The sequence below is a fragment of the Drepanopeziza brunnea genome, assembly GCF_022702325.1.
Source record: "Drepanopeziza brunnea f. sp. 'multigermtubi' strain 214-2 chromosome Unknown ctg2, whole genome shotgun sequence".
In the NCBI taxonomy this organism is placed as follows: Eukaryota; Fungi; Ascomycota; class Leotiomycetes; order Helotiales; family Drepanopezizaceae; genus Drepanopeziza; species Drepanopeziza brunnea.
In genome coordinates this window covers 2932327-2953236 of record NW_027094065.1, presented here as the reverse complement: position 1 = coordinate 2953236, position 20910 = coordinate 2932327, and the positions used below count along the sequence as shown (strand labels likewise).

General features: G+C 50.1%; 5 protein-coding genes across 5 annotated transcripts; 3 read left to right on the top strand and 2 right to left on the bottom strand.

Moving 5' to 3' along the window:
* Positions 1 to 257: 257 nt before the first annotated feature.
* On the top strand, positions 258 to 10139 carry L3040_001924 (uncharacterized protein; the record flags this gene model as incomplete). Its single annotated transcript, XM_007289508.1, has 4 exons — positions 258 to 316; positions 366 to 401; positions 452 to 9958; positions 10013 to 10139. The coding sequence occupies 4 exons, from the start codon at positions 258 to 260 to the stop codon at positions 10137 to 10139; spliced, it is 9729 nt and encodes a 3242-aa protein (XP_007289570.1).
* A 1337-nt stretch (positions 10140 to 11476) lies between these two features.
* On the top strand, positions 11477 to 14279 carry L3040_001923 (uncharacterized protein; the record flags this gene model as incomplete). Its single annotated transcript, XM_007289509.1, has 4 exons — positions 11477 to 11484; positions 11649 to 12381; positions 12432 to 14207; positions 14262 to 14279. The coding sequence occupies 4 exons, from the start codon at positions 11477 to 11479 to the stop codon at positions 14277 to 14279; spliced, it is 2535 nt and encodes an 844-aa protein (XP_007289571.1).
* A 569-nt stretch (positions 14280 to 14848) lies between these two features.
* On the bottom strand, positions 14849 to 15434 carry L3040_001922 (uncharacterized protein; the record flags this gene model as incomplete). The annotated part of the gene is made up of 2 exons (XM_007289510.2): positions 14849 to 15293; positions 15418 to 15434. The coding sequence occupies 2 exons, from the start codon at positions 15432 to 15434 to the stop codon at positions 14849 to 14851; spliced, it is 462 nt and encodes a 153-aa protein (XP_007289572.2).
* A 1093-nt stretch (positions 15435 to 16527) lies between these two features.
* Positions 16528 to 17109, top strand: L3040_001921 (uncharacterized protein; the record flags this gene model as incomplete). Its single annotated transcript, XM_007289511.1, has 1 exon — positions 16528 to 17109. The coding sequence occupies one exon, from the start codon at positions 16528 to 16530 to the stop codon at positions 17107 to 17109; it is 582 nt and encodes a 193-aa protein (XP_007289573.1).
* A 1709-nt stretch (positions 17110 to 18818) lies between these two features.
* Positions 18819 to 20658, bottom strand: L3040_001920 (uncharacterized protein; the record flags this gene model as incomplete). Its single annotated transcript, XM_066156942.1, has 10 exons — positions 18819 to 18872; positions 18926 to 18995; positions 19061 to 19313; positions 19370 to 19522; positions 19639 to 19667; positions 19725 to 19810; positions 19962 to 20123; positions 20178 to 20279; positions 20573 to 20597; positions 20651 to 20658. 10 exons carry the CDS (start codon positions 20656 to 20658, stop codon positions 18819 to 18821), a joined length of 942 nt encoding a protein of 313 aa, XP_066012944.1.
* Positions 20659 to 20910: the final 252 nt, after the last annotated feature.

Genomic DNA, 20910 nt, shown 5'->3' with positions numbered 1-20910 from the left:
GCAGAATCACCCGAAAGGGGATAGCGCGGGCCATCAATGGTCAAACCCTCTAAAGCAGTGAATAGCAGCACGCTCTATGAGCGAACTGACTCAGAGCCTCCGAAAACGAAGACGTTGCGCCGGCGACCTTCCCAAATCAGTCCTCTATTTTCGGACTTCGAAATCGCAAACAGGTCCAACAGGCGTACGGACTCGGTCATAGTATGGGGTTCCGAGGCAATATGAGGAGAGAGGTGCAGTCACATTAAGGATAGAAGATGTCAAGCACAAGGGCATTGACAAGCCTTCCATTAGTTGAAAGCCTAGGGTTCAACTGGTATACTTGTTCCTTTGCAAATTAAAAAACAGTGCTAATCTGTTCGAAGGATATTTCTTGTCGAGTTGATTGTTTGCGGTATCCTGTAAGTCCATACTACTTGGGTTGTGAATAGCAGTTATTTACAGGTCTCAGAACCCTCTTCTTCCTCTTCTATTTCAACCGAGTCTTTGCAACCGTTCTGTCCATCCTTCTTCGATTATGGACATGGCACGTACACCGAGTCTACATCGACATACAAGCGCTACAAATATCTCTCCTAGGTGGGAGGATATTCTTCAAAGGGGTCAAATACCATGGCAATAACGAGACGATCTTGATTCACAGTGGCTTCATCACATGGCGTTACTGGCTAAGGAATGTTAAAGAGTTGGATGTTGGCTCAGGTCAAAATGCTGCCAAAAGTGTCTCCTCAGACAACGATGAAGAACGTCCGGCAACCGTTGAGGGAGAGGAAAAGGGGGGCAAAAAAGGAACAGCGAAGCTCCCTTGTCGTCTCGATGTTACACTAAGTGGATTGGAGTGGTTCGTCTACAACAGAAGTGCTGCCTACGATTCAATTGTTGCTGGTCTCACTGAATCGATCCCAGATGAAAGCTTACCGATAAATGGTGAGCAAGATGGGAAGCCACGCAAAAGGGGTCGAGGAAAGGATCGTGAGAAAAAAGATCAGGAACAAAAAGACTCTCTACCGAACGTATCTCCAGATGCTGATAGCGAGGGCACGCCACTCACAGAAAAGAGTACTTTTTTGAGTGAAGAGATAAGAATGAGAAAGGCTTCAACAGCATCTCAACCCGAACAAAGTGTCTCGGATGACGGCAATAGCACAAGTTCAGAGGGTTCTTTTGTTCTTCGTTTTCTTCCTATCCATGTCACCTGTGAAAAGGCAGCAGTCGTTCTCGGAAACGAAAATACGAAGAGCATTTTGATCACGAAAGTTGAGAGAGCTATTGGTGAGATTGACGCAACGAAGTCGGCAACAACATTGGATCAATACCGCCAGTTGATCAACTTCAGATTCGTGCATCCAGTTATTCAAATGAAGCCCAATGAAGATTACAAGGAGGACCAAACGACCGCTGCGTCCCGTCTCAAGCGTGGCGAGACCGATCAACCGGATCACCACCACTTTCACAGGCGCCCCTTTTTTCATCGCCAGCGCAGGAAAATATGGCATCGATTGCAGGATCTAGTCCCTGCATTCCGTAGCTCCGTCGAATCCTTTTCTAGCAGCTCACATGATCCACCAGGTACACCTGCGCAAGGTGGTCCAGGATCGCACAGTTGGCAAGGGCTTTCGCGATATCTAGACGAAGGCGAGCAAGATGATAGGGCTAGGTGGTCTTCTATCGAATACGCAACAGTGTCGGCAATCGTTGATTGTCCCGAAGCCAACATGTGCTTCTATTGGGATGCTGTAGGAACTGTTAAGGATGGGCCTGGTGTGAAACAAGGGACGCGTGTCGGGAACATCAACGGAGACGTTCCACCGGAATGGGGAATCAACCTGACTTTGAAGGGTGGAATAATCAACTACGGACCCTGGGCTGATAGGCAACGTGCTGATATCCAGCAAGTGTTCTTCCCAAGCTTGTGCAAAGACTCCGTTCCAAGTAAAGACCTTGTCCCTGGGCAATTTAGGGTACCCACGGAGTTCAAATTATACATCGAATTTGTAGAAGCGGCCACACTCCGCATCCCAATCAAGGAGGAGTCAAAGAACTGGAAGTGGACGAAACAAGCAGATACGATGGGTGTGGTACTCAGCGACCAGAGGCGGTTAGGGAGAGGCAATCGAAAAAAGAAGACAGACAAAGGGAATCCGGGACCAGAAATTCGGCCCTTTGGCTGGATAGATATTCGGGTTGGGGCAAACGCTACAATCAGTTATGTCATGGACATGGTTCCTGGCCCTTCTGGGTTTTCGAATAGACTCAAATTGGGTCTCCCCAACATGGAGATTCAGACGAGCGTCAATCACGGTGTTCTGTGGCGCTCTATCGACAATGAGGTTTCTTGTGATCTGTCTAGCCCTTTGCAGTGGAATGGATATCGTACTTGGACATTCGATGTGCTCAGCAGTAGACTTGAGCTCTTTATCCTTCGAGAGCACATCTTTCTACTTACGGATCTTGTCGATGACTGGGCCAGCGGACCTCCACCGGAATACCTTACATTTGCTCCTTTCAAGTACGACGTCAAACTACAGCTCTCGGATTTTAGAATATACTTGAATGTTAACGACTCCAATATTATCAATAATCCGTCAGATTTTGACGACAACACATATATCATCATCTTTGGTGCCCAACTGGATGCAGATGTCGCCATTCCTCTTGACACTTACCGTCCTCACCGAAACGATATACCTTTCAAAGTCAGTGCAAGACACGGGGGCTTGAACCTCAATGTCCCCCCCTGGAATACTCAAGCGACCTTCTTGAACTCTATGGAAATAGCTACGCTAAAGGAGCTTGAGATCGATGGAAAGTACCAGTACTGTGCGACAACCTCAGCCAGCAATACTGACACTTTGCTAATTAACGTACATGGACTTGGTCTAACTGCTCAATTCTATGGCTTTGTGATTCGCTATTATCTCAAGATAGTAGACAACTACTTTGGCGATGACAATCACTTCAAGACCATTGAGGAGTACCAGGAACTTCTCCGTGCAACTGAACGGGGTGAAGGAGATGCGGCGAATCCGCAGCCGCCGCACAAGAAGTCGAATGATTTCGATGTCATATTGAGCCTGAGCGCAGATGAAACCAGCGTGATTCTTCCTTCCAATCTTTACTCATCGACGAATCATATCCGCATTGACATTGCTACTCTTGCTTCAGACCTTCGTTTTACCAATTATTACATGGACCTAGAAGTTGCCTTAAGTACTTTGGCATTCTCTCAAGGCAGTGATGATGATGGCAGAAGTACGCCGATAAGCGCAACCTCCAGCACTCAGTTGTTTATCGATGGCATCAATGTCTATGGGAATCGACTCTTCGGTTTGCCCCCAGCAGAACCAACCTACATTTGTAATTGGGATTTTGCTGTGGGCGCTGTATCCGGGGAGTGTACTTCGGAGTTTTTCACCCGATTAGCCAATGGAGGAAGAGCTTTTGGGTTCTCCTTTGACGATGGCGAAAATGCTCTGCCTCTCATATCTCAACCTGTTGTACACGATGTAACATTTCTCAGAGCCTCCGTCGAATCAGTATGGGTGTGGCTACATGTTGACGAGGCTGCATTCTTATTCGCCACAGAAACTATATCTGTGACCTTCAACGACTGGGCAGGCTCACACTACTCGAAGAAACTGAAGTTGCAGCTTCCTGGTTTGCAGATTGGATGTGTAGATGCGGAGTCGGCATCAAGACATAGGTCAAGGAGTCAGCATCCGGTTGAAACTCACGCCCTGCTCAAAACATCAATTTCGTTCTCAATGATACAGAGAAATCCCGGATTCGAGGAAGATCGCCTGCTTCAACAAGAGCACATCAAGCGACAAGATCAACGAACACGCCGAACAGAATTTCTCTTACACCCTCATTTACTCGACCATTCAATGATATTTCCAGTTGATCCGCCTGCCATGAGTGTGCCTCCAATGCCTTCGCCAATCATACAGGATGAGAAGCAATCCTTGACGTCCACCAAAGGATCGTCTCTACCCCATCGCAAGACCTTACTGGGCCGTCAGAGCTCTTTTATATCCATCTCTAGCTCTAGCCAGAAAAGCAGTCATAGCATAGTTCGTCCCCGAAGTGATTTGAGATCAGGCGAAGCGCAATCACCACGGTCGCGGAGTATGCAAACTAGTGCGGGTCCAAATCGTCGTATTCCCTTTCGAGACGTTTCGGTTTCGACCGGCAGGCAGCCCTCCTTCTACAGTGCAGTGGGAGAGAATCGAGGCTTACAGTCATCCACTATCACGTTCTCAAGCTCATTTATGGCACCACACTTCCCCTTGGAAGGGGTGCAACCGGATGCAAGGGACCTTCCAAAATATTCGAAAGACGCTCACGGAACATCTGACGAGCCCCAACTCGGATTGGATGATATACGTCAAGACAGAGTTGACGAAAAGACGGGACATGCGAGCTTTATGCTCGAGTTTCCTAGTGGCATACAAGGTGTATTCAATCCCAAGGCTGCCGATGCAATTGTTAGCCTCATTGCGGCAGTCCAAGCAGTTGAGCCTGCTGATCTGTTGGATCAATTGCAAATGGAGTCGACAAGCGACATTATGGATTTGCCCAAAAAGAATCTCCCGACCAGTGAAGTGATCGATTTTGTGGTGTATACTCCGGCAATCGATGTGCGATTCATAAATTCCACTACATCATCTAGAGCTGCACATGAAGACATGAGCGACCAGTACGACCTGTACATGTCCAAGCTTGCCGCAACGATGAGATCCGAGACCATGGTACCAGACGGAAATACTTCAGACGAATTTCGGAAATCTTCCATCATCCATGTCTCTCTCGCTGCAGCCGGAGTCTCAGCAAAAGAAAGATTTAACGGCCTAGAAGAACCCCAGGCTGCCGTCAACGGTCTTGTCGAAGACGTAGTGTTCTGGGCAGTCTCGAAAGACGAGACCTCGGTCAATGTGGCTTTCAAAGGATTCGAGCTTGCCACCGCTAGTAGCAAAATTGAGTATCTGGCTTCAATTCTGCATCGAACTAAAGTACTAGTCATCGACCTCGAGGAGTCGTTTGCATCTCAACTGAGACAACAACGAATCCGTGTCCAACGCTTCACATACCTTGTTGCTACTGCAGGGCAAGGAGCAGCAGACCCACTGTTCTTGACAAGACCATCCATTGTGTTGCGCTCAGCATCAAGTCACTTGCGGACAAGCGATTCATGGAAGATTGTTACTCGCTTACGTCACATGTTTGATACTTTAGATCAGTCGCACAAGCAGGAGATAGCTATGCGTTGTCTCAGTAATGCAGAAGTGCTCCCCGACGATGCTCAGCAGCAAGTCCAGGCCAGTTTTGATCAATGGCGTAGCTGGGATCTCAACAACATCAACGGCTGTCTTGCAATGGCAAAGGTATATGGTTCCCCGGCAGATAGCGTTACAGAATCTCAAGCGCACCCTCTCGCAGTTTCTCTTCGAACCGAGTACTTTCGTCTTGTGGTGGACCCTGGGCCGAAGCAGAATGAAATCACTCTCTCGAACATGAGCGCTGTTGTCCAAACGAAGTCTCTTATCTTCTTGTCGGATGTTGGCCCCGAGGAAGACCCACAAAGAGTACAGAAAACTATCGTTCAGCTGTTTTGCGCTGATGCATCTATCAACCTAAATTGGGAACTATGTGAGCTTGTGGAGAACATCATAAAACTCTACAATCAAAACGAGTCAAAGCCTAAAGCTTCACCTAGTAGCCACTCACCCATCAACAAAACAGTCGAGCCGAAGCAGAAGCAAGATTTACAGATACTAGTTGTTACTGATCGGGGATCAATCATCATCGACACCATAAACATCAGACTCTCGTCGATCAGCAAGGGCCTCAAGGCTTCCTTTGTCATGCTTGGTTCACCTAAAATGGAGGGTCGAAACATTGCAACTTTTATGCTTGCTGCGGAGGCTGTTACTTCCAAAATAAAGAGTCATTCTCAGGATTTGACATTATACCAGCTTCGATTTCCGACCATCTACTGTTCATTCGAATCTGAGATAGTCAACGAAGCAGCGGTCAATATTTTCAAAGTAGCTGGTAACTGTCAAGACCTCTCCTTCGCTGTTCGGCAGGAAATTCTGGCATTGATAGAAGTTCTGGATCTTGTTGTTGGTGACGAAGTCGCTCAACTCTACCAATTGAGTAAAAAATTGCCTTCAGCCAAGCCGTCGAAGGTAACGGCTCCTGCTACCATTGAGAACAAATCCTCAACGAAAGTCAATGTTGCACTGTTTCTCGACAAATATACCATCAGTCTACCGCTGCTTCAGTCTCTGACATACATCGTTTCTGGTGTCGTAGCGAGAGCTTCACTGGCTGCGCAAATGGACTCGGAGATTCTCTTCGACTTTGATGTAAAGGAACATTCGCACGACATTCAGACTATTTCTTCAAACAAGTTCAAAAGTATCTCGCTCTTACAGATGCCTCCGACGAACGGCCGAATTACTACCCAGTTGTCCGATGAAGAGACTACGATCTCAATCATAGCATCTGTCGAGCCCGTCGAGTTAGATGCTGCCGCAGTTCATAGTCTGCTGACTGCCCTCAACAGGCCAGAGATATCGAGCGTCATATCCGATGTGCAAGACGACATCAAGGTTGTGCAGTCTCATATCGAAGAAATATTTGGCCCAAAGGCGAAGCCATCGGCAAAACCACCTCAGGCAAAATCACCACAGGCAAAACCTAAGCCTCTCATATACGATGCCCATTTAACTTTGGCAGGCTTTGATGTATTCGCGAATGCACAAGGGGCTGACAAAGAATTCAAGGCAGTAAGGTTAGATCTGAATCTTGGTTGTATTCAACTAGTAGTTGCAAATCGCCTCGAGGAAATTGGGCCAGTTCTCGAATTCCCCGAACTGCGAATGAACATGCGCCATATCATGTTTGAGCTATACAGGTGGAATAAAGGTACCATGGAGCCTTGTGGCAATCTTGCCTTCGCCGCTTCCTTAACAGCTACATCGAAGCTGAATGATACTCGGGGTGAGATCAGATCGTTCCATGTGAAGAGCGAAGGACTGGAAATCAACTTGTTTGCTGATACTGCTTCGTCATTTCTGGATGTATTGGGCCATCTGCAGCACAAGATCAAGGACCTTGACTTTTCGCGAGAGAAGAATTACCTCCGAAAGCTACGCAAACCAAAGCCACGAACTACAGTTCATGACGAACAGGAAACACCGGATGAGAGCGCTCCTGGGTCGATGATAATTTTCGCTTCCATGTATTCCTTGGAGCTACTGAACATACAAGTCAGCTGGCTTGTAGGAACGTACGAATCCATACAGTCATCGACCTCTGAAAGAGAGGATCTTGTTCTCTCACTCAAACGTATCGGTCTCTCCACACGTAGGGAAAATTCTGCTAGATTGGCCATTGAGGACTTGCAGCTGCAGATGGTTCCTGTCTCACAAGATAAGCTTCAGAGATCTCTGAATTCAGCTTTGCTACCAGAAATCATCTTCAACGTCGGTTATGTTTCAACGGCAGACACTCGCCGCTTTGCTTTCCAAGCTGCCGGAAAGTCTTTGGACCTGCGCCTGACTTCACAGTTTATGTTACCTGCATCGGAATTAGCCAAATCAATTGGCTACGCTTCGGACAAAGTTAAGGCAGCCACAGCATCTTGGTCTACTCCCAGTACCGGGACTCCCACAAAAACGATCAGACGCCAGCCATTCCTCGGTAAGAAGCGCATGGAGTCACTTCTTGTTGATGCCGACTTTGCAGGAGCCGTGGTCTACCTTTCGGGTAACAAAGTCTCTGAGCCATCCAATTACAAGCTAAGAGTGGAAGGCGGTCGGACTACTCAGACCGGAAAATATGGACAGTTCACAAACCAGGATGCAAGCAACAGCACTGCCTTGCGGGCTCCTGGATTGGCTTGTAAGATTGAGTACAATGACAACGGTCTGGACGATCCTTCACTGAATGCGGAGGTCAAGGTGGAGGAGTCCTCCAATATCTTGTACCCTTCAGTAGTCCCGCTGATCATGGAAATATCGTCGACTGTCAAAGACGTTGTCAGTAGCGATGATGACGACAAGAAATCACTGCAGACGAAATCTTCGCCGCAGAAATTCATGAGCGTGGATGAAGACAACATTCTGACTGCTGATCCTAGCACAGTCCTGGGTCGGACAAGGCTGGATCTTGGTCTTCGCATTTGCCGACAGGAATTCAGTCTCAGCTGCCAGCCTATTGCTCGAGTCGCAGCTACGGCTCGCTTTGACGATATTTATCTCACTTTCAACACTGTACGATCAACTGAGCATGGCCACTTCTTCGCTGCTTCGGCTGCATTCACTAGACTACAGGCCTCAGTACAGCATGTCTACTCTCGCGAGTCTACTGGAAGCTTCGACGTGGACTCCGTTTTCCTATCCTTAATGAATAGCAAGCACGTCAGTGGTACTAGTGGAATATCTGCCATTTTGAAAATCAGCCCAATGAAAGTGCTAGTTAACGCAAAGCAATTGCAGGACTTTCTGCTCTTCCGGGAGATCTGGGTCCCGCCCGAGATTCGGCAGTCCTCGCCTGCACCTGCACCAGCGCCAGCAAATTTACAGTCGCAAACATTTCTTGTCCAAAGATACCAACAAGTCGCAGCTACCGGAGCATTCCCTTGGAACGCAACCGTCTCAATTGCCGAGCTGGATGTACAATTGGACCTGGGGCAAGCAATTGGCAAATCCGCCTTCATCATTTCAAATTTCTGGATTTCTTCAAAGAAGAATTCCGATTGGGAGCAGAACCTGTGCCTGGGCTTTGACAAAGTCGGGGTAGACAGTACAGGGAGGATGAGCGGATTCGTGTCTCTCCAAGATTTCGGAGTACGAACATCGATTCAGTGGCCGGCCCGCGAAATGGCTTTGAATCAGACTCCACTGGTCCAAGGATCCTTGTCATTCAGCCAGCTTCGTATCAAAGCGGCGTTTGATTATCAAGCCTTCTTGGTCGCTGATATCACTTCCTTCAAATTTATGATGTATAATGTCAGGAATAGCCGCCATGGGATGGGTGATCGTCTCATGGCAATCCTCGATGGAGAATCTGTGCAAGTCTTCTGCACTACCGCAACTGCTTCCCAGTGTCTTGCACTGTACCAGGCTTTTGAAAGGCTGGTCCAGGAGAAGAGGTCAAATTACGAGACTTCACTAGCGGAAATCGAGAAGTTTATGAAGCGTAAATCAGTAACACAACACTCTACATCCACGCCAAAGAGCCACCTTGATGCGTTACGGGAGGAAAAAGTCACTGGTTCCCGGATATCCCTTCATACCGATGTAATCGTGACCCTGAAGGCTGTGAACATGGGAGTCTTCCCAAACACCTTTCTAGAGCACCAAGTGTTCAAGCTCGAAGCCCTTGACGCACAAGCCCGGTTCGCCGTCACAATGGACAATGGCAAGATCCACAGCACTCTGGGCCTGACCCTGGGCCAACTCCGCATCGGCCTCGCAGGCGTGCGGCAGTCCGACTTCCCTAAATCCGTCGGCGAAATCTCCGTCGACGACGTCGTCAGCAGCGCCACCGAATCCCGCGGCGGCACCATCCTCAAGGTTCCTAAAGTCGAAGCCACAATGCAAACCTGGCAAGTGCCTAATTCTAACCACATCGACTACATCTTCAAATCCTTCTTCGAAGGCAAAGTAGAGGTTGGGTGGAATTATTCTAGGATCAGCTATATCCGCGGCATGTACGCGTCTCATACGAAAGCGCTTGCGCAGAGACTGGGGAAGCCGCTGCCGCCGTCGGCGGTCAAGATCACTGGGGTGCCGGACGAAGAGGATCCTCAGCAGAGAAAGGAGGGCGAGCAGCGGAAGATTACGGCGGAGGTTAATGTACCGCAGTCCAAGTATAACTACACTGCGCTTGAGCCGCCTATCATCGAGACGCCGCAGTTGAAGGATATGGGAGAGGCAACGCCGCCGTAAGTCACCCCAAACCTCTAGTCTTCGATAACTATTGCTAATTGGATTTTTAGGCTGGAATGGATCGGGCTTCATAGAGACAGGCTCCCCAATCTGACGCATCAGATTGTTATTGTGACATTATTGGAACTGGCGTCGGAGGTTGAGGATGCTTATGGGAAGATCCTGGGGTCTTCTTGAGCGGGGCTATCTCTTTTTTGTATTTGGCATAGCGGTGGAGTCTGGAAGGGGGTGGGGATTCAGGGAGCATGGGATCAGAATGGAATGCCTGGCTATTTGTAGTTTTTAGGAAGCATCGATCAAGATGAAGACATCGATGCTGCCATGGAACTGAATGACAGAGTGCCACAAACTCGCAGTAGTTCTCGATTGGTTTCTTGGGGTTAGTCAGGATATGCTGTTCTGGCCTCCTTGAGCAGTGGGCGTATGATTCCCTCGGTAGACCTCTTCTCGGCTACGGAGTAATGTTCAGGGCCTGAAAATCATCACATACATAAAATTAGAGCAATGGCCATAGCTGAGGTGAAGTGGAGTGAGGTGGTGCGGGATCGGATCGAGAGTGCCTGTGTTTTGGAGTAAGATTGAGGAGGCTTCCCATGTTGTCAAGTTCTCAAAAGGGACCATCCATGAGCCGGTCAGCCACGCGGCGGTGATCGATGCCGTCGCGTCCATTGACGAGAGATACTCGGATGTTTTGCACCTCGGAAGGCAGTAATGCAATCAATCTTCGACGAGGATATTTGCAAGTCCAATGTGACTTTTACATCGCTTGGTGGTCGACGGCATGATAATGATGGATAGGTGAAAGGCCAAATCTGCGCGCGCACTGAGTCTTCATTGTCAGCTGAGAACAGATCCAAGCTCTAGTAAAGTAAGAAGAACAAACAAGCAAATATTGTAATGTTGTGCTCGAAATATTCAAGTCTTGGTGTATGAAGCTAGAAAACACCGTCGGCGATAGGCTGCTCGGTAGATAGGGAAGTGGCGCTAGAAGGGCAGGATCTCTTGATACCAACACACCCAGGAATACCCAATGAGGAGATGCGCATCCGGTAGTCTATCTTGCAATCTGATTATACCGATGTCACCTGATATATAATATGGGATATCTTAGATGCCTTAGGTATACAAGCGGATAGGGTTTCTAGCCCTGAAGGTGTGAGTGAAGTAGCCGGCTAAGTGGGGCTAGCAATTGCCCCTCACTCTTACGGCTACTAATCGTTCACCACCCCACCGACCTACAACACAAGTTTCTTCATCCAACCAACTCCTCTCTTCTCCCTCTTCTATTACTCCACCCCTCTCCCCATCCCCCCCCCAAAAAAAGCCAACAACTTTCGTTGCGCTCTGTCTCCTGTCCTGGTCTCGTCCAAGACAATTCAAGACGTCAAATCAATCAAGCAAGCACTCGACCAGTGGTCTTCTACCCAATCTCGAGACCGGTATCTCGTTGCGCCCGGGCGTCAAGGAAAAAAAAAAATCCTCTGTAATCAGCTTTTCGAAGCACCACCGCCACCATGGTCAAGTAAGTTCCATAATCCCGATCTTGATGGCTCCTGCCAGGCACTATCCCTCTCCGAATCGCGTTACGCTGTTCTGCTGTTCACAAATGACCCCGACGAAGCAGAGCATCACTATTGCCCGGCAGTAATAGGATCTTGCAAAGGCTAATATCTGTGTGCCATGCAGCTTCACCGTCGAAGAGGTTCGCGCCTTGATGGACAAGGCTTCGAACGTTCGTAACATGTCTGTCATCGCTCACGTCGATCACGGAAAGTCTACCCTCACCGACTCCCTCCTCTCCAAGGCCGGTATCATCTCCGCGGCAAAGGCTGGTGATCAGCGAGCCACCGATACTCGTGCAGATGAACAGGAGCGTGGTATCACAATCAAGTCGACCGCTATATCCCTGTACGGAAACTTGGAGAACGACGACGATATCAAGGATATCGTTGGCCAGAAGACCGACGGCCGTGATTTCTTGATCAACTTGATCGATTCACCTGGTCACGTTGATTTTTCGTCTGAAGTCACCGCTGCTCTCCGTGTCACCGATGGTGCTCTCGTTGTCGTCGATACCATTGAAGGTGTGTGCGTGCAGACCGAGACTGTTCTGCGTCAGGCTCTTGGTGAGCGTATCAAACCCGTTGTTATCATCAACAAGGTCGATCGTGCTCTCCTCGAATTGCAAGTCTCCAAGGAGGACCTGTACCAGTCCTTCTCGAGAACCATTGAGTCCGTCAACGTTGTTATCTCCACCTACTTCGACAAGACCCTCGGTGATGTTCAGGTCTACCCATACAAGGGTACTGTTGCTTTTGGTTCCGGTCTCCACGGCTGGGCGTTCACTGTCCGTCAATTCGCTCAGCGTTACGCCAAGAAGTTTGGTGTTGACAGAAATAAGATGATGGAGCGTCTTTGGGTATGTCTATATACCTCCAGGAATACTTGCCTTTTTTAATAATCTTACAGGGCGACAACTACTTCAACCCCCACACCAAGAAGTGGACCACCAAGTCTACCCACGAGGGCAAGGACTTGGAGCGTGCCTTCAACCAGTTCATCCTGGACCCCATTTTCAGAATCTTCAACGCCGTCATGAACTTCAAGAAGGATGAGATCCCGACTCTCCTCGAGAAGCTCAGCATCAAGCTTAGCGCTGACGACCGTGACAAGGAGGGCAAGCAGCTCCTGAAGGTCATCATGAGAACTTTCCTCCCCGCCGCCGATGCGCTCATGGAGATGATGATTCTTCACTTGCCGTCCCCAGTCACAGCTCAGAAGTACCGTGCCGAGACCCTCTACGAAGGTCCTCCTGATGATGAGGCCTGCATCGCTATCCGCGACTGTGACCCCAAGGGGCCTCTCATGTTGTACGTCTCCAAAATGGTACCCACCTCCGATAAGGGACGTTTCTACGCCTTCGGCCGTGTCTTCGCCGGTACTGTTCGCTCCGGTCTCAAGGTCCGTATCCAGGGCCCCAACTACACCCCTGGAAAGAAGGAAGATCTTTTCATCAAGGCCGTTCAACGTACCGTTCTCATGATGGGTGGAAAGGTCGACCCTATCGATGATGTCCCAGCTGGTAACATTCTCGGTTTGGTTGGTATCGATCAGTTCTTGTTGAAGTCTGGAACCCTCACCACCAGTGAGACCGCCCACAACTTGAAGGTCATGAAGTTCTCCGTCTCCCCCGTCGTTCGTCGGTCTGTCGAGGTCAAGAACGCCCAGGATCTTCCCAAGCTCGTCGAAGGTCTCAAGCGTCTCTCGAAGTCCGACCCCTGTGTTCTTACCATGATCACTGAGTCCGGTGAGCACGTTGTCGCTGGTGCTGGTGAATTGCACTTGGAGATTTGCTTGAAGGATCTCGAGGAAGATCACGCCGGTGTTCCCCTGCGTATCTCTGACCCTGTCGTTGCCTACCGTGAGACTGTGACCGAGAAGTCCAGCATCACCGCTCTGTCCAAGTCCCCCAACAAGCACAACCGTCTGTACATGATTGCTGAGCCTCTGGATGAGGAGCTTGCTAAGGAGATTGAGGCCGGAAAGATCTCTCCCCGTGACGATCTCAAGGCTCGCGCCCGTATCTTGGCTGATGACTTCGGTTGGGATGTCACTGATGCCCGTAAGATTTGGTGTTTCGGTCCAGATACCAGCGGTGCCAACTTGTTGGTTGACCAGACCAAGGCCGTCCAATACTTGAACGAAATCAAGGATTCCGTCGTCTCTGGTTTCCAGTGGGCCTCGAGAGAAGGACCAGTTGCCGAAGAACCCATGAGAAGTATCCGTTTCAACATTATGGATGTCACCCTCCACGCCGATGCTATCCATCGTGGTGGTGGACAACTTATCCCAACCGCTCGTCGTGTCCTTTACGCCTCCGCTCTGCTTGCCACACCCGCTCTCCAAGAGCCCGTCTTCTTGGTCGAGATTCAGGTACCTGAGTCTGCTATGGGTGGTGTCTACGGTGTCTTGACCAGACGTAGAGGTCACGTCTTCAACGAGGAGCAACGTCCAGGAACTCCCCTCTTCACCATCAAGGCATACCTCCCAGTCATGGAGTCTTTCGGCTTCAACGCTGATCTCCGCTCGCACACCTCTGGCCAAGCCTTCCCCCAACTTGTCTTCGACCATTGGCAAATTCTTCCCGGTGGATCCCCTCTTGATGGAACCTCCAAGGTCGGTGGGATTGTCCAGGAGATGCGTAAGCGCAAGGGTCTCAAGGTCGAAGTTCCAGGTGTTGAGAACGTAAGTTTGCTCTCCTTCCGTGTTTCCTCAAAATGAAGCTAACCGTATCCTTAGTACTACGACAAGCTATAGATGGATACTATCTGACCGGGTAGATTGCCTCCTCACATCTCTCCTGCGTTGCATCTACTTTTAAGAAAGATTGTCAGCAGTTCCTCCGACGCATATCACGACTATCACGACAAAAGCACAGACTCGGCATTGATCGATGGGCTTGGGTGGTCGGCCTCAGGCCTAAAAGGTATGCTGGACCACAACGTGATATATCTCCATGCTTTTTGCGCTTTGACTTGATTCGTTTGGCATTTCGAATCTCCATGTATGTAGCATGAGAATCGAAGCAAACCTAGAACAAATTGCTTCGTTATTGGAATATCAGTGACTGTCAAATATGCTCTCCTCATGAGATAATGCCCTAGACATCTCGCACAAATGTTTGCCCGTCGTGGTCAGCTTCCTCTATCTGCTACCAGGCTATCATCTGTTATGAAACCACCGGAGCCCAGTGTCGCTATATCTACACACAACGTAGGACCATATTTCCTGTCTTGAATGGAAACTTTTCAACATCCCGCTATTATACACCATTTGATACAGATGATATACACCAGAATCCTAGGTACCCATCCCCAGGTTCCCGCCTACTTCATCAGCTCCTTCACAATCCTTGCCACATCCCCCTTCTCCACCGGCTTCTCCCCCAGCACCTCGGGCGCAAAAACCTTCTTCAGCACCTCGCCCATCTTCAGCTCCTTGCCCCCGGCCTCGGCCCTCAGCGCGTCCAGCACGGCCTGCACGGCAGCCCTTACCTCGTCCTCGCCCACGGCGGGCACGGCGTCGGTATACTCCTCCATGATGGCGGCCTGGCGGTCCTCCTTGTCGGCGAGGTCCGGGCGGGCGTTCTGGCGGAACTCGGCGCTGGCGGCGCGGGCGGCGGCGGCGGACTTCCGGAGGAGGGCGAGCACCTGGGCGTCGCTCGCGATGGGCCGCGCCGTCTTGGAGGCGTTGAGCGTCTGCGCGAGGAGGGCGCGGAGGACGGTCAGGCGCGGGGTGTCTTTGGCTTGCAGGGCGGTCTTCATGTCTTTGCTGTGGAGGGGGAAGAAGGAGGAGGAGGGTGAGGTTAGTTTGGAGTCTGGTTTTATGCTGGTTGGTTGGGGGAAGGGGGAGAGGGAGGAGGGGGGGATAGCTAAGTAGCTGGCTGTTATTTTACCGGATCTTGAGGAGCATGGGGGGAGTGGTGGTGGTGGTGCTGCTGCTGCTGCTGCTGCTGGTTCCTGTGCTGTAGTGACTTCTGCTGCTGCAGCGAGTGCAGAGGCGCGAGACGCGGAGGATGGGACGGGCACTCATGGTTTCTGTTGCAGTTGTGATGGAGATGTGGGATGGTTTTGGTGGATGTGTAGCCGTAGTGAGTGAGTCTGTATTGAGGTGGGATGATCCGCCGGAAGATTTCCAAGCTCGGCTCGCTCACGTTGCGTCTTTTGCCAAGCAAGCAAGCATAACCACATCCCTCACCTCTGAATATGCCATCCCAATTGCAAATGCAACGTCCGCTGCTTGGGATTGGCATTTATTCGTCAAACATATTACGAAGAGAGGAGATGGTGTAAAGACCACGACCACGACCACGACCACACCGAGAACGGACGATCCCTGAGTGAGTGGGGGGTTTTACTTTCTCATTCTGTTGGTAAGGAAGCTATTGAGAGACAAGAGAGATTTGCCACCGGCCTAGAGCAGAGCTGAAGACGAGGCGACTGGGCGTTTGCTCTTTGACTCCCGATCGCGATTTAGAAGGGATATTGGTCGAGCCTTGTCAAGTTCAAGGTCACAGCTGAGGCGGCAGTCCGTCCGTCAGTCAGTCATCATACCTTATAAGCTGAGCGGCACACATACTTTACAATCCTCGAGGCAGAGATATCTGCTCGTCTGTTTGCCATACCAGGATATTTCTTTTCCAATCGAAGACGCTGGCTATTACTTTCCCACCTCTTTATTTCATGAAGAGATTTTGGGAAGTTGCACAACGCCTGCTAACGACCAATAGACGAACGCCTGTTACACGAGCGTGGACGAGAGAGAAGGCGTGTGTCTGTATTCGCGGTGGTCTCAATTGTCAACTCTCACCCGGATTGACGGCTGGGCTCTTCGTTCAGATCTCAATTTCAGAGTCATAGAACCTCGAGGTATACACACACACAACCTCTCTAACCGAAAGCCATATACCAAACACCACCACACCACCCACTACTTTCTCACTGGCCCTCGGTGCCGTACCCATCTAACCTCATCTCATCTCATTCAGACCTCCACCATCACCACAATGACCTCAGTGACCTCATCCCCGTCCAAACAACCCGCGCAATCCTCTCCATACCTCCTCGACATCCCCGACGATGACTCCCAACGCGGTCGCAAACGTCGCCGCTCCTCGGCCGCTGATCCACCCATGCACCTGACATCCAACAGGAGCACGACTCTCCGTGGTCGCGCTCGCCACCGCCCACTTTCTGCCTCGTCTGAACTCAGCAATTCGTCGCCGAGGTCTAGACAAGATGATCAGGGGCCGAAAGAGGGGGAGGAGATGGCCAGGAAGAGCCCGGGAAAGAAGTATCAGAAGAAGGGTCTTGCGGTCGGCGCGGGGAATAGGATCGTGCAAGATCAGCCGTGGAGCTTTGGGAGGGCGATGGGCAGGAGTGATAAGGGCAGGAGGAGCCAGAGTTTAAGCCGAAGTCGCGAGAGAGAAGGGGAGGGTGTGAAGGGGAGTCCGAAGTTACGGAGAAGGCAGAGGACTCGGACGCGGAGTCGCAGTCACGGGCATAGGAGCGGAGGAGCATCTGGTGGTAGAGGGGTGGAGGAGAGTCGGGGCGAGGAGAGGAAGACTGCTTTTTCATTTCAGAAGTAGATGGTCGCGTCGGCGTCCGGAGATCGTTACGAGAGATGAGACTGTCATGAGAAACGGGAATGGCAATGGGCACTGGTGCGGCTGGATCCGGAGTTTGATTTGCCTGCTTTGGCGTTGGAGAATTGCTTTCGGTATGGGTCTGTCTCATGATGAAGTACGGAAATCGGTACGGGCTTCTACGGCTTTTTACGACATGGGCGTTTTATTCTTTTCCGGAAGATGTGTCTATTGACATTTCTCTTTCATCTTCCAGTATTCACACGCCGTGAGCTCAGATGAGTAGATATTGTTATGTCTTCAGCTTTCTAACTAACGTGACCTGCTTGTCTCTGGGTAAGGCCCGTAGATCTGGACCTGGACCTGGACCTGGACCCGAGTCGGATCACGTGATGAAAACCGGTACCGACCGACCAACCGGAGCGCTCCCAAGACTTTCCAGCAAGTCGGGATGGGGTAGCGCCGAACTCTCGAAAGGGATGGGAGAAGTACGGAGAACGTTGACTTTTACCGTTATATTAATTGTATATCTTTATATATATATATATGTATATACATAAACACATCAGACCTCAGCAATATCTTGTATCTTCTAGGTATTTTCCATGTTCTATCTCATATCTTCTATCTTATCAAAGGGCAACCACGGGGGGGGGAAGGGTCGATGTCGAACCAAGTGCTAATCGATTCTCCATCTCCCTCTCACTCTTCTTCCCCCTTCATTTCCCCCTCGCCCTCTGCCCGTCCCCCTCAACACCATCAATACCATCAACGCCATCAATACCATCAATACCATCATTATCATCATTCCCATCATCCCCCATCTCGATAATCCCATCGCCGTACTCGCCTTCCCCGTCGTCGAAGCTTGTTCCACCTCGACGGTGCACTGTGCCCTGCCCAGAACCGCCAACGCGATCGATCCACCCGAGTCTAGGCCCACGAAGCCCTTCTGCCCAGCTAGAACGGACGATGCTTGTTGCGAAAAGAGAACGAACCTCGACCTCTTCCTCGAAAGCTCACCGATGCTTCCCCAGATCAAACATGATCTTCTCTGCTGTCTCAATCACAGGCTTATGTGAAGAGCGCTTCGGGTTTGTCCAAACAACTCTTGAGGCCCTCTCGAGTTGGCTTTGACGTCGCCAACAAACGAGAACACTCGACGTCCTTGGCCCAGAAACACCACTTGCACCGCAGACTACGCTGAGCTATGCTCCAGTGCCACAAGTCCACTTTGGACGGGCACTGAGAAGCTGGTGGCCATGATGGAGACAAGCTGGCAATAGTGTCGATCACTTTTACTTCAACGAGATAGGACCGCGTCAAACCTGGGCATGCAATTCTTTACCATATCAGGTGCAATTGCTACACTGAAAAGCAACCGCTTGACCGCCTCAACAGGACGGCTATCTGTGATCTTGGCTTGTGGCCTCTGTTCGTGATGCTTGTTGGAACCAAATCCGAAGGTGCAACTGGGGAAATCGATGAATTGCGCCATCCAGACGAAACTATGGCCTGCCAAACCTTCTCCACGCGCTCACTGCGTCTCGTCATCGATTCATGGTGTCAATCTTGTCTTTGAAAAAAAAAAGGCAAAGTTAGGAAGGCCATCGTAGTCGTCTCCTTGTCAAATCTGGCCCGGGCCGAACATCGCAAGAGATTATCACAACACAATCATAACCATACCGCCATGAGTCATTATTGCCTGGAGATCATCTTCTGGTGTGAGACTTGCGACCGATGCAGACGTAGAGTGGGAAATATGCCTGGGAGAACACATCAACAATAGTACCACATCATCAGCGGGGAAGATCAATACCTTGAACGCCGGATCGTCTGCTTCCTGGCGTGCTTGCGCTATGAGCAACTGGACATCTTGAATAGGCATGCTATCGGGCTCTATGTCAGATCATACAAAGTATCGAGGGGGGGACTATAGTCTCTCAAATCTTACTTGAGCCTTTCCGTGAAGGGGTAGAGCGCCAGCGAGGAGAGCATCCTCTGGACATTCTCGCGATTGGCCGTTCCAATCTCATTGTCTCTCTGATCCATAGACCATCCACAAGTGGGAAGCCGTACCATTCGATGCTCAATTTCCACGAATCCAGCTTCTCTCATCATGTCTGGGAGCCTGAGTGCCACGCGGGGATCCTTCAGGCCTTCCATGCTTTCGAGATACCTAGCACTCCATTGTCTCAAGGCATGATCTTGAAGACAACGGTCAGCAGCAGTTTCAATTCTTAGCAGCTTCCAAAAGACTCACCGTCTGTCAGGGTGCCATTATCTGACTGGAAGTTGAGGTATATCTCGACCATCTGTGCCCAGCCACCTGGTCTAACTACTCGGATTATTTCCCGGAGATATTGAGTCCACATGTTGATGTGGATTCCTCCGGCAACCATACTAGAGTGTACCACTGTATAACGGGACAGTCAGTACTTGCCACATACGGATGCTTCGGTAAGAAATTTGACAGTCTCGAGGGACCAGAGTGGAAGAAAGTGGAACGAATGTGACCCCCAAATATCTTACTGTCGAAGTTATGAGCTGGGAACGTGAATCTAAATCACACACTCAGTTACGGATTCTTGTATAGGTTGCGACATGTTGGATCCCACCTCCGGTTCAAGTCATCGACTTGCAAATAGAGATTGTCTGGAACCTCGTCCGGTTGCATCATTGGGTTTATATCGATTCCCAGGACCTGCTTCCGCGAATATGGATTAGCATACGCAAAAGACAAGGAGTTGGTCTCCAAAGATCCATGCTCGCTTCGCGGTCGACATCAACAAACCAAACCTCGGTGCTTCGAATGCCTTCTCCTTCAAGCCGACAAACAACGATCTAGATCTCACCTCACACCTCGGGTGCTGTTCAGCGACCTCACATGCCCATGCTCCAGTTCCGTATCCACAGTCCAGTATACGCCGGGGTCGACCTAAGGGGGGAACTATGATTCGGCCATCGAAGACACGACTAAGGACGTTGTGGAAGATGTTCAGACGCTCAATTTCTTCCTTGTGTCTGGTCAGCTTATGCGATTTTACATTTGAAACTAAACTAGTACTTACATCGTCAATAGGGGCCAGATAGGCGCTGTTGTTGATGGCATAAGATTGATACTCTCGGTTGTAGTGTGTTTCTGTTTCGAGGAAGCTGTTGTCAACCGGGACCTGCTTTCAGTCAGCTCCACATACTTTATTTCATCAGTACCTTCAAGTTCAATTTCCTATCCTTGAGCAGCTCTCAATCAGTCATCTGCCTATCCTTGTTTCTGATAGTCACATTCGACTTCGAATGTCTTTTCCGTTTTGCGTCAGCGAGAAGGTCCTCTCGCCCACTTTTGGCCTTCTTTGAGCCAGACTGACAGGATAGCCGCTATCTCTGACTATGTCCCGGACTCACGAGCTTTCCAATGCTGTGCAGACTGTTCGAGGCTTTAAGGGGATGTCTGTTTCTCACTAACTGTTTCACGGTCATCTTCTGGAGCGCTGGAAGGCTCGTCAGCGTCGCTTGTTAGAGTTCGAAAGAGGGAAGATTCCACCTTGCCATCTTGAGCGTGGAGGAGGCTGTAAAGCTGTTGCGTTGCCTTGGGGCCGTTCTTTGTTTCGTGAAAGACGGGCACGTCTTGTTGACACTGATCGTTGGAAAGTGGAGCGATGAAGAGCGGGTATAAACACTGGTGGAAAAGTCGGGGGCCTGTTGCTACTGGGGTATCCTAAAACTCCTCTCTCTCGGCCATTGGTTCTTGGATTCCTCCATCGTGTAGCCCAAAGGCCAACGGGATGTGCCCGTCAACTTTCC